The sequence below is a fragment of the Bacillus rossius genome, chromosome 12 (genome assembly GCF_032445375.1).
Source record: "Bacillus rossius redtenbacheri isolate Brsri chromosome 12, Brsri_v3, whole genome shotgun sequence".
Lineage (NCBI taxonomy): Eukaryota > Metazoa > Arthropoda > Insecta > Phasmatodea > Bacillidae > Bacillus > Bacillus rossius.
In genome coordinates this window covers 8317640-8333246 of record NC_086339.1, presented here as the reverse complement: position 1 = coordinate 8333246, position 15607 = coordinate 8317640, and the positions used below count along the sequence as shown (strand labels likewise).

At 36.4% G+C, this 15607-nt stretch overlaps 2 protein-coding genes and 1 long non-coding RNA gene across 6 annotated transcripts in view; 1 reads left to right on the top strand and 2 right to left on the bottom strand.

The window, feature by feature from the left end:
- LOC134537475 (annexin B9-like) overlaps positions 1 to 4446 on the bottom strand; it is a 17170-nt gene extending 12724 nt beyond the window's left edge. The window contains exons 1-2 of one of the 4 annotated variants that reach the window (XM_063377948.1): positions 4085 to 4446; positions 2670 to 2712 (exon numbers count right to left, since the gene is read on the bottom strand). In XM_063377948.1, the coding sequence (XP_063234018.1) occupies positions 2670 to 2699 (30 nt within the window). In that variant the 5' untranslated portion in view covers positions 2700 to 2712; positions 4085 to 4446. The remainder of the gene's footprint in view (positions 1 to 2669; positions 2713 to 4084) is intronic. The other 3 variants (XM_063377949.1, XM_063377947.1, XM_063377950.1) reach the window with 3 other exon arrangements.
- On the top strand, positions 4407 to 15607 carry LOC134537476 (putative glutathione-specific gamma-glutamylcyclotransferase 2). The gene is made up of 3 exons (XM_063377952.1): positions 4407 to 4753; positions 6066 to 6107; positions 11812 to 15607. Exons 1-3 carry the CDS (start codon positions 4619 to 4621, stop codon positions 12175 to 12177), a joined length of 543 nt encoding a protein of 180 aa, XP_063234022.1. The 5' UTR covers positions 4407 to 4618; the 3' UTR covers positions 12178 to 15607.
- On the bottom strand, positions 8167 to 9222 carry LOC134537477 (uncharacterized). The gene is made up of 2 exons (XR_010075993.1): positions 9018 to 9222; positions 8167 to 8840 (listed from the first exon to the last, which is right to left on the bottom strand). It is a non-coding gene; the product is annotated as an uncharacterized LOC134537477 (long non-coding RNA).

Below are 15607 nucleotides of genomic sequence, written 5' to 3'. Positions count from 1 at the left end.
CCTGAATACGGCAGTAAGGACTCGTACACAGCGGGAACAGTCACTAGGGCAGAGAGCTGAAACAACGGAAGGCTGTCCGCTAGCTGTGTGGCCACTAGATTGCGATTCCTTCACCGTAGGATGCCAGGCGGGACTCGGGCAGTGTGAACTGACCTTGGGCACCAATACACTGGGTCAACTGGCCAGCCCCCCCGGGCCAAAGGTCCATGAACGTTAAAATGCTAAAACCTTACTGCACCTTCAAAGTTACGATCACTTCCCAAACTAAGACACAGATTCTGTACTGGCACCAGAAGAGTATTGTACAAAGTGGTGGATACAGAAATATTTTTTGCGGAGAGATAAAGGGAAGGTGATATAGAAGAAAATTACAATTTCAACAAGTGCATTCAAAAAACTTGCATTACCTATTATCGACCCTAAAATATTTACTGCCTTCACTGATATTTTGTAAATTTTTTCATAACTTCAGGTAAGGGAGGGGGGGACTATATCCCTGCCTCTGCACCCATCACTGATTGTACACACACGTCACTTATAAAATGCATTTACATTTCATACCTCTGACAAAAGAACCACTTTAAGAGTCTCACAGCCTAGGTAGGAGATTAGGGTTCGAACCCCCGAGATTTGACCCAGACTGTCTGCGGGCTGATCTGAACCAAGGAAATAACTTGAGGTTTCAAGCATAACTACAGCAGCCCCTTGAAAAGAGAAGATGGCTTCAGAACATGTTAGGCTCGAATCACGTTTCAAACAAGCTCCTAAATAACAACATGAAACAATTAGGAAAAGTAGAATTTCAGTACTCAAGTGGTCCAAAGTCCATTGTAATTTTGCATGTCTCAATGACTGTGTGCATAACTATGGTTTGCTACATGAAAATTTAACTTTTCAATCACCATTTGTTAAATTTCCAAATTCCCACTAGCCTGCATTGCCACATGTGAGCAGAGTCCAATGCCGGACATAAAATAGGGCACAAAGTACAAAGGCCCACATCAGCCAACAAGCAACGGTTGTGAGTCAATGTTGGTTTACGAGGCATTAGTCACTGGTGATTCAGCATTCTGACACAAAAACTGGTCATGAATTCCAATCACACGATGAAGTCACCCCGGAGGAGTTTATGACAGGTGACTACATCGCTGCTGCTATTTTTAGCTTCAGTTACATTTGAAAGTTCACTGAATTTTGTTTTAATTCCATTTTGTTCCTGTGTTAATTACTACTCGCATGACCACAATTATAGTTATTACTGCCATTATTTTAATTTTTCCAAAGCTGTACTTTATTTTAACACATAATTTTTCACTTAACTAAGAAAAGTTTTTTTCAGTAGTGACCACACAAAATTGTGTGTCCAGAGACAGCGACAAGAACCTCCCACGCACCTGCAACGCCAGCCTGACTTTTCTATTAACACCAGGTCAAGGTACTAATTATGTTAGATACAATGGGCAAACGAGTTCGTGTGTCTAACAGTAAACTACAGAAAGGTGAAGCCAACTAAAACGTGCCACATAAGTCAGGTGGTAGAACGTGATCAGTGGCAGATGTAGGAGTGGGATGGAGTGGGATGGAGTGGGATGGAGTGGGATATCCCCCCCCCCCCCAGCATTAGTTATGAAAAAATTTGCAAAATTACAGTGAAGACAGTACGGTATGCTACTGTGTGAGAATCCACCTCGCCTAAGGCTTCTCCTGTAGACACACATGTCAGTGTATTAGTGTCAATAGTAATGAGAGTTTTTTGAATTTGCACGTTCAAATTTTGCATTTTCTTTCTTTGTTTCTTTCAATAATCCCTCCGCTTCCCACCAAAAAAATTCCTGTATCCGCCACTGACCAAGAAACATGAATAATTTCATAAAGGAAATACTGACGTCTCCTCTTACCTACTTGCAGGACTGTTTCTGGCACAGCGCCAGGAACACAAGCTAATACAGTCCCTTGTACTTCTAGCCAGTCCTTCTTTATTCCACACTTCTTCATATTCCCTTTATCCATCACTATCTCTATCTGCTTCAAAACATTCCGCGTACTATTGTCACATCCATTATCGATTCTTTAGTTCATTATATCGTCATTATTTTCGTGTGGCCCAACTATTTTTAACATTTCATTGCTTTCTCATATGCCTTGTTTTTTTTTCCCATCATTCATAAATATTATTTTGCAAAATAATTTAATGGCAACTTAATTATTTTATATTAAAATAAATGTATCTGTAATTTTGAGCAGAAGGTTAAGTTGTCAGTATGTAACCATACGCTTTAGAGTTAATCATCTCACCTATTACTATATAAAAATTTTACATCCAAAAATTACAGCATATTTCAGCAAAGGCATGCTTTTTCTTTAAATATAGGTGCAACAAGACATGCTGAAAACAAAATTATTAATATATACCGTACGCTACAATGATTTTTCAAGTATTGCTACATTTCAACTAATTAATCAGCTTTTCTTTTACAGAATTAAAAGAAAAATAATACTTTTTCTGAAAACTACTGACACATCATCTGTTAACATGTTAAGTAACATAGAATAGGTATAAATGAGTAAGCAAATGAAAATTAGTTTTGCCCACATCTGTTTGATTTTAATGCTTCATGTATTTTATTGTTTTCTTTTAGGTATGTAAAAGATTTAAAACTATACCTTACCTTGAATGGATAGTACTTCTGAGAAGCCATTTGGATGACTGATCTGAAAGCAACAAAAATTACCTTGTAGTAAATTAAGTCCACTAATTATGCATACTGCACTCTCACGAAATAGTACAAACATTAAGTTTATCGTTTGATACAACTGGCAGTGTAGGTACTCGGAAAGTTCTACTCAGTTCAAGAACTATCAATCATTACATATAATTTTTGTTTTCCAATGCAATTCCTTAAGGTCTATTTAGTTCCATCAATCAAACTGAAACCTGTTTCCAGAACAAACATTTTCACTCTCTCTATTTACTTCTAAAATGTATTACATAGGTACTTTCCAACAATAAATTGCATTAAAACTAATCTTGGCTGCACAAGATGAGTAGGAGGAAAGGGGTGATGTAAAATAGAGAAATAAACCTGCAGCTAACCGGTTTTCACCTTCAAGAGAAGGAAACACAAATGCCATTCTCAAAAGGTTTGGACAAGAATGCACTCACTACTAGCAAGCACTGGTTGGTAGTGGAAGTGGCCTGGAGAGTTTTACAGTGGTGGTGAATATGGCAAGGCTCTCAAAAAAAAAAAAACAATAATATAAGCCACATTAATGAACTAAGGCAACGTCTTGTCAACAACCATGTCATTAAAAGACAATGAGGGGTGATGTGATGAGTGGTACTAAAGTGGAAGCAACGGGGGTATTATGAGAAAGAAAAAAATAACTGACAGAGTAACGTCTGGCATGATAACTACTTTCGAAAAAACTTGAGTTTGCCCCCACCGGCAATCGAACCCGGTTCGAGTGGGAGGATAGCACTCTTGCCACTTTTATTGGACATCGCCGTTCTCACGGCACCGTTTGAGCCGCAGAACGCGGTCCGTACACTGACGGGCACGCGACGCGAACGCATTGCGAAATGCCGGACTACGAGATGGGCGTGTCCAGATGAAGCTGCTATACATGCCGGGAGCGACTCAAATACATTCTCTTCGCGTCTGTAGCTTTGATGCGCGTCGTTAATAAAGAAAAAAGGCAGGCCAAATTGTGCGCTTGACATTTTAACAGCGAAATAGAGTAACAACCAAAGTGCTAACGTTAACAGATATGCAACATTTTCCACTCCAACCCATGGCTACAACAGCAGAACCAACGCCCTTTTAAAATAAAAGTATGTACAAACACAGCGAAACTTAACGTATTCTATACAAAGTGCAACAAAACAAACATGACATTAAATATAATCAGCAATTATGCATAAATCGTTCAACAAATTAATGGTACCTATGCTTTCAAAAACAAATAATGCCGCAATTAATACAGGTTTATTACATACAATTCACCAACTTTTTTTTTTTTACCGGAAATCTGTATCACACGTTAACATGACAATATCAAAACGTTCATTCAAACATGTACATACCTTCAAATATAGAACTGGCAAAATAGAAATTCCACTTGGTACCGTCTACTGACTGACAGTTCAAAACTGCCGGAGAAAATGTACCAGCCTTTCACTTCTCAGCTAGTTTCGTTTCGACACATCCACGGACAACCAGCATACGTCACCTTGAAATGTCATGTTTATTTTTAGAAGATTGTAGTGACGACACACGAACCAATAAATTTCTCTTTGGAATTACATGTTTCAAAAAATATAACACAATTAAAACCACTAGCAAACTAAATAAATGTCTACTGATTTCAGCAATTGAATTATTAATAATGAATGTTTCGTTAAAATTGGCATTGATATTCTGTTTAGAAAAATAATTTATTGTTAAAACAAAGCCTTTGTGCACGTTTTACTCTCGAAGTGTTGGCATTTGTTACTTAAAAGTAAACAAAGTCAACCCTAACCTCTCCTCTATCTTAGACATTAAATTCTAGTACGTTCTAAATTATCGTGATGATAGTATGGGCATTGTTTTAACTGGAATTCGTCACACCATCAATAATGTGGGTTTTCGGCTATGGCTCGCTTGTGTGGAAGGTTGATTTTCCTTATGTGAAACGTGTTACAGGTTATATTGAAGGTTATGTTCGTCGATTTTGGCAATACAGCGTCGATCACAGGGGTGTTCCAACCAAGGTACGAGCCAGGGTGTTAAGATAAATCACATGTTAGTTGCTACAACTATTGGTGAATGCTTTCTGAAATTATATACTACAGTGTTAACATTGATTATTACTCTAGGGAAATTGGTTTTTTGACAGTTTTATAACATTGATAGGAGGGATAACTTTGGAAAACATTTCTGAGAGGAAGAGAACGGTAAAGAGCAAAAACTCTCTGGTTTTGAGAATGATATTAGAGTTGAGTAATTTCGATTAGGAGTGTTTGTTCGAGAGAAATGTGGGTACAGTTCAGGAGGAGGGTAAGAGGAAAGTAGGTTGTTTGATTCTGCTTACAGCAAAATTAAAATTTAAATCTGGTTGTGTCAGGAAAAACTTTCAAAGGTTAGTAAAAGCAACCACTTAAGGTCTGTTACACAATGACAAGGAAGCAGTCAGATCAGTAAAACAGAGGCTGATCTCACAGAATGGAGTTTCTACATGGCACGCGTGAGGACACGGACCCGTACGGATTGTATTGGCTGTGCTCGGCTCTTCCGTTTATTACTTTGTGCGATTAGTACGAGCAGAGTATTTAACCACAGTGGTAGCCATGTTTGATTACATTTTAAATGTCAAAAGTTGTCCTAATTACAAGAATATGTAGTATTCTGTGATAACTTAAGTGTTAACGTTTAAATGTATGTAAATCCTGAGTGTTTCGTTCTCAGAGCTCAAATTTTTTTAAATTAATATTTTGTAGCCATGAAAATCCATCTCATCGATTGCAATTTTTTACTGTCCCATGCATTGTGAAAGTGGCAAATGGATAGTGAGACGAAAATATCAGTGTGTCTGTGATCTATTTTTTTGTTTTTACATGTCCGTGTCATTGTGGGACGAGCCTAAATGGTAAATTTTAATCTAAAATCTATCTAGGTAAATCTTTTAATAAAAGTTGCTGATGCAACTTCTGTCCCATTATACTTCCATCCAGAGCATTAATGTGCATGAGAACAGAACCCAAAGATTCTATAACTCACCCTATGCATATTATTTCAAATGCTAACAGCAAAAAAAAAAAACTTATGTTTTTAACTGGGTAACAGTTGTATGAGAAGGATCATCAAAAGAACTTATAATACAGGCTAAATGCAACATTCATTCCTCTGCTCAATTGTCTTGTTCTTTAGTTTCTACATAACCATTTTGGCATAAAAAACCAAACATTTTGTAAAATGGTGCACACTTATTTCAACTATCAACTAAAAAAAAAAATTACAGGGTAAATTTTTTTTTAAGTACTTCCCTTTTTTGAAATATTTTGGTCTTGCATCAATTTGTTGCAGCCGGGACGTGTCGTAACCCTGATCAAAAGTGAAGAACCAGATGTGAGTATCGGCATAAGTGTGTTCTTGAATATTACTTTTACCTTCTTTTTTTTTTGTACACCTCACAGAATTGCTGCACAGAGCTAGTAATTATTAGCATTAACACAAATTGTGCTGGTCATGAAAACTAGTATAGAGAACCATTACCAGAACATCACCACACGGTTCAAAGACACATTTGGAAGAACTGTTCTCGTCACTGCTGTGGTTTAGGGGAGAGGGGGGCACATTTCAACATGGGGCACCTTTCAACAGCTTGAAATTTATACCAATGGAGCCTTGTTTTGATTGGTTAACCTTCCGATAGGCGCACCTATGTTTCAAACATGGATTGGCGCAATGCACCTGTGAGGTGCTCCTCCTATTTCCACCAACATAAATCCCCACTACTGAAGAGTTTTATTACAATACCATGTAAATTTGAACTGTATATATGTAAAGATTTAAAATGTAAATTTAAAATTTATTTAACATAAGAATCTTCATAATTTATTGTTAATATTACCACAGTATAAATGCATAAAAAATCCAAAACAATAGCTGTAGATCAGTAACAAAGAAATTCAGGTATAATATTTTAAAATTATTTTTCAGTATTTAAATAAAACATAATTTAGTGATATCTGTTATGAAATATGTAAGTTCTTATATTTCGATTAATTCCATGCATTATTTACACTTCTTATTTGGTACATACACAATCCAAATCTTTGTGAAATTAATAGGTAATATACAAACTTTTCTTCTCGTATAAATGAGTCCAGATGGAAATATGTTTATAAGTAAAATAGCATGATAAAATGAAAAAACAAAAGCACTAAAAATTCAGAGAACACATAAAATATAAAAATTGCAGACACTGTTTGTTTTTCAGCTGTCTTTTTTTCACCAACTCACAGGCCTTTTGCACTTATTCACTATCAACTTCCAAACCATCATCTGCAGAAGATGTCTTACATTAATAACAATCTTTGCAAATAATAGTGACATGACTCAAACACAAATATTTGCCACAAGTAGCGCAACAATATTTGGTATTTTTGCGTTGTTTGTCTTCGCGACAAGGCTCACACAATTTCCTTTTATTGTTTTGGTCGTTCATCTCTTGTGATTTGCTGTTCGATTCCCTACACTTGAGAGGCTGCTTGGTTACTTCTGTCAATCTGTGCCGAAGTGTTATGTGTAAATTCTGTTTTTCAGCACTGCGTCGTGTCATTTCTTCTGAAACAAGACCTTTGGCAAGTTGGCGTAAAAATGTCCTGCGGTTGGCTACAACATAACCGTTTCCAGAGTAAATGACTTGTGCGTTGATACCGGCCACATTGAGCATAGCAAAAAATATTACCAAAGGCCACCGCCGAGCATTTCTCGCCACGTTATACGTTGCACACAATTTATCCACCGTATCCACACCACCTTTAGTTTCATTGTAAAATGTTACGATGTCCGGTTTTTTTGAAGGCCCAGTAGAATCATCGATTGCATCGTCAAAATGAAGGCTGGATATGAGAAATACATTTTTGTTTTTCCTAGGAACATAGGAAACTAAAGTCCCTTCTTTTCTGAATCCAAATATACTGGACTTTTCACTTCTGTTAGCCATGTGTTTGAATACGTCAGGGATTTGCCATTAATTTTTTTTCAGTACGTGGCAACAAGGGATAGTTTTTTATCGGCCAGATCACTCAAAAGTGGAACATCACTGAACCAATTATCAGTAGTAACATTTCGTCCTGAGTTGACTATGGGCGAAACCATCCTATGAACAACATCTGTACAATGATTACTGACAGCATACGGTCCATCTGGTTGTTTCTCAGCATATACTTCCATGTTGAAAGTGTTATACATTTTGGAATCTACAAGTGCAAAGATCTTGATTCCATATTTGGCAGGTTTTGAGGGAATGTACTGGCGGAAACCGCAACGACCCCGAAATGCTTCTAATTTTTCATCAAGTGTGACATTCTCTCCAAGAGAGTAACTTTTCTGGCAATTAGCAACAAATGTTTCAAAACATTCTCGTATTGGTGCAATTCGATCTAGTTCTTTCCTTTCATTTCTCGTCTCTTTGTTGTCAAATCGAATACACCTCATCAAAAATCGGAAGCGTTTTAAGGACATGGTGAGCCTAAATGTTTCAACACCATCCCCAGAGGGATCCCAAAGGTCTTCTAAGTTCAGGCGTGACCCACGATACACACCAGCTAGGTACAACAAACCCATAAAAGCCTTCATCTCTATTACATCCGTCGAACGTGCATCTCTGAGGCGATTAAATTGAGGTCTTACAAGTTCAATATGTTGGTTTGTCCATGCAACAACAGAGTCGAGTATTGACTCATCAAAAAGAATAAGCCAGGTATCTAAATGGTTTCAGCATTCATTGCTGTTCCTATAACCCCAGGGATGTGTAATAACAAATTTTGCTTACCTCTTCTCCTCTTGTTCGGACATGGGCATTTGTTCCATTGGTACGAATCGACGATCTTACCATTTTTCTTATGGTTTGCCATGTAGTAAGATGCATTACCGGGATCATCACCATCTGATTCATTACAGCTTTGCTCAGTGTCTGAATTTTCCTCTCGCTCGTGTATCTGATCTTCACTATCAGAATCAGATTGTTCTCCAAAGTCCTCATCTCCCGAAGTATCATCAAACAGCATACTATGGATTTTCTTGACGTCTTCAGGATTATCCAAGTTATAAATTATTTTTTTCCCAGCCATCCTGAAACACATATTGTAAAACAAACACATGAAGTCGCGTCACACCTATTAGGTGATTCTATTTTTTCAGTAGTTAATGTTAAATTCACAATCTTAGCTAATAAGTGTGTAATTTAATAGAATTAATAAGCAATATGGTGAAGATAGCAATTGAAAATATCATAGTCGAAAAACTTACGTCAGTAGTCGCGCTGCACCTGCAGGGTGAAAATAGCTGCCACATCCTTGAAGTAACTCCGTCAACAGTCATGCATGAACTAACCAGAGAAGAAACAAAAGTTAGGAAGCTAGACGATAGCAGCCCCCTCCCCGACACACGACCTCGTGCAGGGAACATAAACAAGATAAGAATGCACCTGTCAGGCGCGCGCGCCTAACGGAAGGTTAATGGAAAACTAATCAAGTTCCACTACAGAACAACAGCTAGCAATGGATTTCCCTCCATTTCTTTTCATAAGTGCTTTGTGATTCAGTAAACACTGTTTTATGTGTTGCAAAGTAAAAAGTGATTATTGTTTTCAGCATTGCATTTTACAGTCACTACTTTGATGGATGTAAGTAGGATTTATTTACCCAATTAAATAAGAAATTCTGCATCTAAAAATATTATGAACATCTTTAAAAACAGTTTCTAAAAGTAGTAACATTACTATAACTTCAATGATTGCTCATGGGGCAGATATCAACAAACTGCTGGGGGTAGATTTCAACATTGTTGAAATGTACCCCTTTACATGTATATGGTTCATTTAAGCAATAACAGAGGACTATTACAGCCTTTTTGTAGAGTTCAATATGCCTAGGCCCATAATAAAATGGCTGAGTCAAATGCTATGCCTAAAATAAGCTAACTATCATTAAAATATTAGGCATGTGTATGTAATGTTAATACTTATACCTTTTGTTTTCTCAGTATTCCAACTCAAAATTATAATAAAATATCAAAATTAAGGTTAAACAATAATAGATTAACTGTGTATTTACATTATAACTAAATTGACCATCTAAATCAAAACTGAAAATTGCAGAAAATGATTGGCGGTTATCAAATCCTGGCAAAACGGTAACCATTTATAACCTAGCTGCTTTGACGAACACAGCATATAATGCTTCATTTACTCCTAAAACATCACAGCAGCTTTTAAAGCAACATGTACTTGGCAAGTGTCTCGTTTTATGACGATTCTGCTGTTTCAAACTTCACACCAGAAAAATTAAAACACTGTGAAAGAAACACAAGTAGACCTGAAGGAATTCTGACACCTGAAGATGTTTGGCCTTTTCCAAAACCAAGAAGAAAAATTGGAGGAAGAAAAAAAAAGAAGTAATCAATACTTACTGGAAAAAAACAGAGTTTAAGAGGAAACAATGAAAAGAATAGAAAAGAAGTAAAATTAGGCACGAAGAAAATGTAATTAGAGAAAATAATCAAAACTGGAAAACACAAGCCTGCAAGAAAATGTTTCAATGATGAATCTTATGATAGTGAAGTTAATGAAATTCTTTTGCAAGACGAGTCTGATTGTAAAGATATATAGATTTTGATTTCCACATCAGAGTTTGAAGAAAATGTATATTTGGAAAATAATGATACAGTAATTCAAATAAATGATTTTGTGCTAGTTTCTTTTGCAGGAAAGAAGTACAAAGTCCTATTTGTAGGGCAAGAAGAAGACCAAGAAGAAAACAAGTACAAAGTTAGACTCATGCAAAAGAATGAAAACTCGTAGAAATTCTATTCCCCCAAAAAAGACGATATTACATTGTTGACAGAAGTGAAATTATGATGAAACTCCCGCAGCCAACCATGAGTGTAGGAACATCTGGAACAATTTCTTCTATGGCATTTGCTGTAAACTTACCTTCAGTTAACAAGAAAATAATGTAAAACATAAAATGTTATGCTTTAAGTAAATAAGATGATTTAACCATATCTATTAATTTTATTTATATTTTTTATTTTGTTGCATTTGTATATTGTTATACATATATTAGCTTATTTGACCTATTCCAATAAATGTTTTATTGATTTGAAAGTAAAAACAAATATTATTTATTTGTTGAAAGGTACCCCACCACCTGTTGAAATGTGCCCCATGGTAGGGGTACAATTCAACAAAGGTAAGCGGTTCATAAAATATAAAATATAACCTCATAGTTGAGATTAGAGACTGCAGTAAAAATTAACAAACTGCTCAACATACTATTAAAACTAATGATGCTAATTACCAAGATAAAAAATAAAATGTTTAAATTTAAAAAATTATACAATAAAATTTGTTGAAATGTGCCCCCCTCTCCCCTACTTTACTCTCGCGTTAAAGCGAAATACAAGCGAGTGCAGTCTATTTTGTTTCCATCTCATTAGCCAACCATACACCTTTCGTCCGTGAGATTAGAAAATCTGCTTTAGATGGTGGATGTGTTGTGTTTGTGTATTAACTGAAGTGCTGATAAGTGTTAAGTTACAGTCATAAATTAAAAGAATCTACCTTTACATATGCATGTGTCCTAGGCAAACTGAAAAGTACAAATTTAAGGTGTCAGGTCACTGAAGATGTACTAGACTGAGTTGTTTCCAAGTTAGAAATTTTTGAAAAATGTAAAAAAAATATATATATAAGTAGTTATGTGGCAGTTTATAAAGGATATGATCACAACTGAATAACATTTTAAACTTAAACTAATTTAGCTAATAATAATAATAAAAATAGCATTTATTATCTATAGCATGATGCTAAGATTTCCAGCCCCTAAGTATCGGAGTTAAGTACAATTTGGAGAATACTTCACGGGATCAAATGGTTAAATTTATAGTTTGTTACAGCTTAAGATATTCTGCTGAGAAAAAATGTATGAAGAAAACTTCTGGTTTAATGGTTTAGGATTAGTCATGAAATCCTTTCGTAACTACCTACTGTGTAGTTGCGGTTAATATTCTGTACCTCGCCAGCTTGCTCTGCCTGTCGCAGGCGCGGGTTTGGGGAGTCGCCTACGAGATCTCGGAGGAGGACAGAGGCGCCGTCATGAGACACCTGGACATCCGCGAAAAGAACGGTTACGAGAAGCTGGACGTGTTGTTCCACCCCTCGCAGGGGAACCCCTTCCCGGTAGTGCTGTACGTCGGCACGGAGCAGAACGAGTGGTTCGCGGGGCCGAGCCCCGTGGAGGACATTGCGCGCACCGTGGTGTCGGCGGCGGGCCCCAGCGGACCCAACAAGGACTACGTGTACCGGCTGGCGTCGGCCATGCGGCTGATCGCGCCCTCGGAGGACGACCCGCACTTGTTTGCGGTCGAAGAGGCGGTACGACGACTGGACGTCGACGCCCCGTCGTAGCTGCCGCTCCTCAGTACCTGCGTTTCCAAACATGACTCTTTTTCCTGGAGTAGGAGATAAATTATTTATAGCGAGCGTTGTTAATGCTTAAATTACGCTTCAGCCAAGACCTCACTGATATAATTGTTAGCGTGCCGATGCTAGAGAGAAATTTAAGTTGCAGTACACACATTTTGCCGGGCAAGTATTTTTGCCTTGGGGGTGTTTGAAGCTTCGAAAAAAGTGTCGGTCAAATCAAAGTGTTTATATTGAAGGCCAAAGCAGAGAAGATGGATCAGTTTAAAATAATTTTTATTTTAATTAGGTTTCATTGTGAACAATTATGTACATTTAGTTGGCAAATGAAACTGATTTAACATTAAAAAAAATTCAGGGAGATGGCAAAATGGTGTAAATCATTGCATAAGAACAAGACTATAGTAGCTGTTGTGTATAGTAGTAGCCAACATGTTACACTATCCTAAATAATTGCATAAAAAATCATTTCTGATAAATATTATTTTCCAGTCCACGACATTAAGATAATAGTACTTCGAATAGTTTTCAGATCCTTCATAAATTATTAATGTAACATGCCAAACAAAATTATGATTTAAGTATTTTCAACCTGCTGACAATATATTGGTCTGTGCATTAACCCCGATTTCTGCACAGAAAAAAAAAAAATACCCACCACACACACCGCAAAATTTTCAGGAAAAAATGACTTAAATATCATGTTAGTTCACTGTGGGCTGATGTTACTACCTACTACCACCAGATATTTGGTTTAACGAACTAGTGTCATTTCATAATGGCTACTTGATCCTGTTGCTAGTTTTTACCGTGGATAGAGACCTGATAAATTCATGATTGTGATAAACTTGAGGGGGAGGGAAGACAATTTTTGATGCTTTGAAGTTGAAATCCAATTTTCATATAATTTTTTTAAATCCTTAAACTCCTTAAAAAACTAGGCTCTCATTTTACCTTTTCACATCTTTTCCGGCAAATGCATCTCAAAAAAGTAAGACCTTAAAGAAAGAAAAAAATGCATAACCTAAAATGTTTTGCAAATTTAATTATAAACAAAAAATCTCTCTGCTCTCTATTTTAGTATTTGTTACCATTTTATTGACAAACCTCCATATGCCATGATGTATGGCCGTTTTGTACTACTTCTGCTCTAAATCCAAGTCCTTCCAACGCTGTCAGCTATGGGAAGAGTTAGTTGAAAATCTACATGCTCTGCCTCTAAACTGTGTCATGCCATTTTACACTGCCTCCTAAACTGGCAGGGGTGTGAAAGATGACACATGATAACACTGGAATGCACGGGGAAGTGAGAGAAGAGACTGTGATAATGGAGTTTGTTGCAGTTTCCCCTCAATATTCCTTACTTTTGGTATTTATGGGCTCAATTTCAGAATCTTTTTTTTTTTTTCCAGTAGTGGTAACGCTCAATTATTTTTGTGACGTTTGTAAACAAAACCACACTTTCACGAAAAAAATAATCTCCCTTTTTCAGGTGTCTAACTATGGCTAATTCTTTAAGGCAAAAATATAAACTTTACTAATTACACTATTTGATACACAGTGCTTAATGAAGACAAAAATTAACAAAACAAATTATAGTCTAAAAATTTTTGAAACTAAGATGGCATTTTGGTTCTTATTTCTCCCCAAATTCATTGTAAGCTATGACATACATTTTTTGTGCGTTATTACATTGCGATACATTGGTCACATTGAAAGAATGCATTTGTTTACCTCTCCTGTATAATAAAACTATCACTATGTGAATTAACAGAAACGTACGAAAAATAACAGAAACTGAAGATTTGAAAAGTCTTGTTTCAGTTCTTTTAAAGGAACCGAAACTGGAACCGCACAGACGTATTTTTCTAGTGGTACGCCCATTTCCCACACAAACTCATTCCTTCAATGTTCCGTTCTCATCTTGTCATTTCTACTCTTATGACCCAGATGTCAAGACCAGACCTTAAGGCTAAATCTCACAGACCATGAAGATATGTATTCATTTTCTCGTCATTGCCATTATTTATGGTATCTTTCTGAAATTCAACATTATGCCTCCTTGCATTTGTTTTTCAGTCTCAAATATTTTCAACAGATATTCAGTGTGTGTTGTATAATGGGTGTAAAAAGTTGCACAAGTCTTCACACTCAATTGAAACTACGTATTTTTTTACACCCATTGTATTACACTTAGTAAATACATGTTGAAAATATTTGTGACAGAATAAAAAATGCAAGAGGGGTATCATTTTCAAATTTCAGACATAGCCTTTGTATAATAGTAATGTTGAAAAAATGAAAAATGATCAAAATGGCATGTGAGCGCACTCACTCATTCGTTCCACTCATACATATGCACTATGGTAACATTTCTTTTGTGCAAGTGCAGCCTGAAATTACAATAGTAAAGTTTTAATGGATTGAATTTTTAATAGTGAGAAACTTGTGACATGAAATAATCAAATAATATTATAGCAGGGGATGGAGTTATGCTAACTAATTTGCACAATAAACAGGTATTTTGTTTGTTCATATCTAATTTATAATCCTGTTTTTCATTTTGCATAGGCATTTCAAGTATTTTGTGATTAAATATTAATTAATCATTATTCATTTTGGTTTAAAAAGAGAGAGACAGTATCCCATTGCTGACTTGAAGTGATATTCTTTGTGTATCTAAGAAATGTGCAGCTGAAAAACCCCTTACATAGGCGAATGACTGCGCAGCAATAGCCCACAAGGTTTGCTGGGTGCTTTTCAGCCGGCCAATCGGGACTAACCAGGATGTGGTGCGACGTGAATTTCCAGACTTGCAGAGAATAATTTTCAGCAACACACATCAACCAAATGTGGTTATACATCTGGTTCTGTTTTGTGATTGGCCAGGGTAACCACAGGGTTGCCTCCCTTTTGTTTCTAACTTTGTAAAGGAAGGTAACTGCGTGGTACAGGCCAGTTGCCACTCGATTGCCATCGCGTGCAATTGTGTCGTCGGCAGCTCATGAACATATCATGACAAGTACGTGAAGTGACAATGTGATGCCTGCTGGTCAGAGCCAGGCAGGGTTTAAATTTTTTTTCTTTGAAGTGACGTCTAATAAATCGATGAGCCGGCTGCACGCATGAAAGTGTCCCGTTATGCTTATTGTACGCTTGCACCGCATCTATCTCTCTTCCACTTGATTGGAACAACCATTGATTTGACTTTTTCGAGGCACATTAAACTTGAAACACTCCCATTCGTTTCCTACTTTTCCTATCATAGTCCTATCCTTAACAGAATAACACAGATTGGAAGAAGATAAACAGCAAAAATGTATAAAAGTTATAGTTAAAATAATCTCTTCGTTAAAGTAATAAACATATTTGAATTAATGAGTGCAAATAAAAGTAAATTTCTCAATTAAATTGT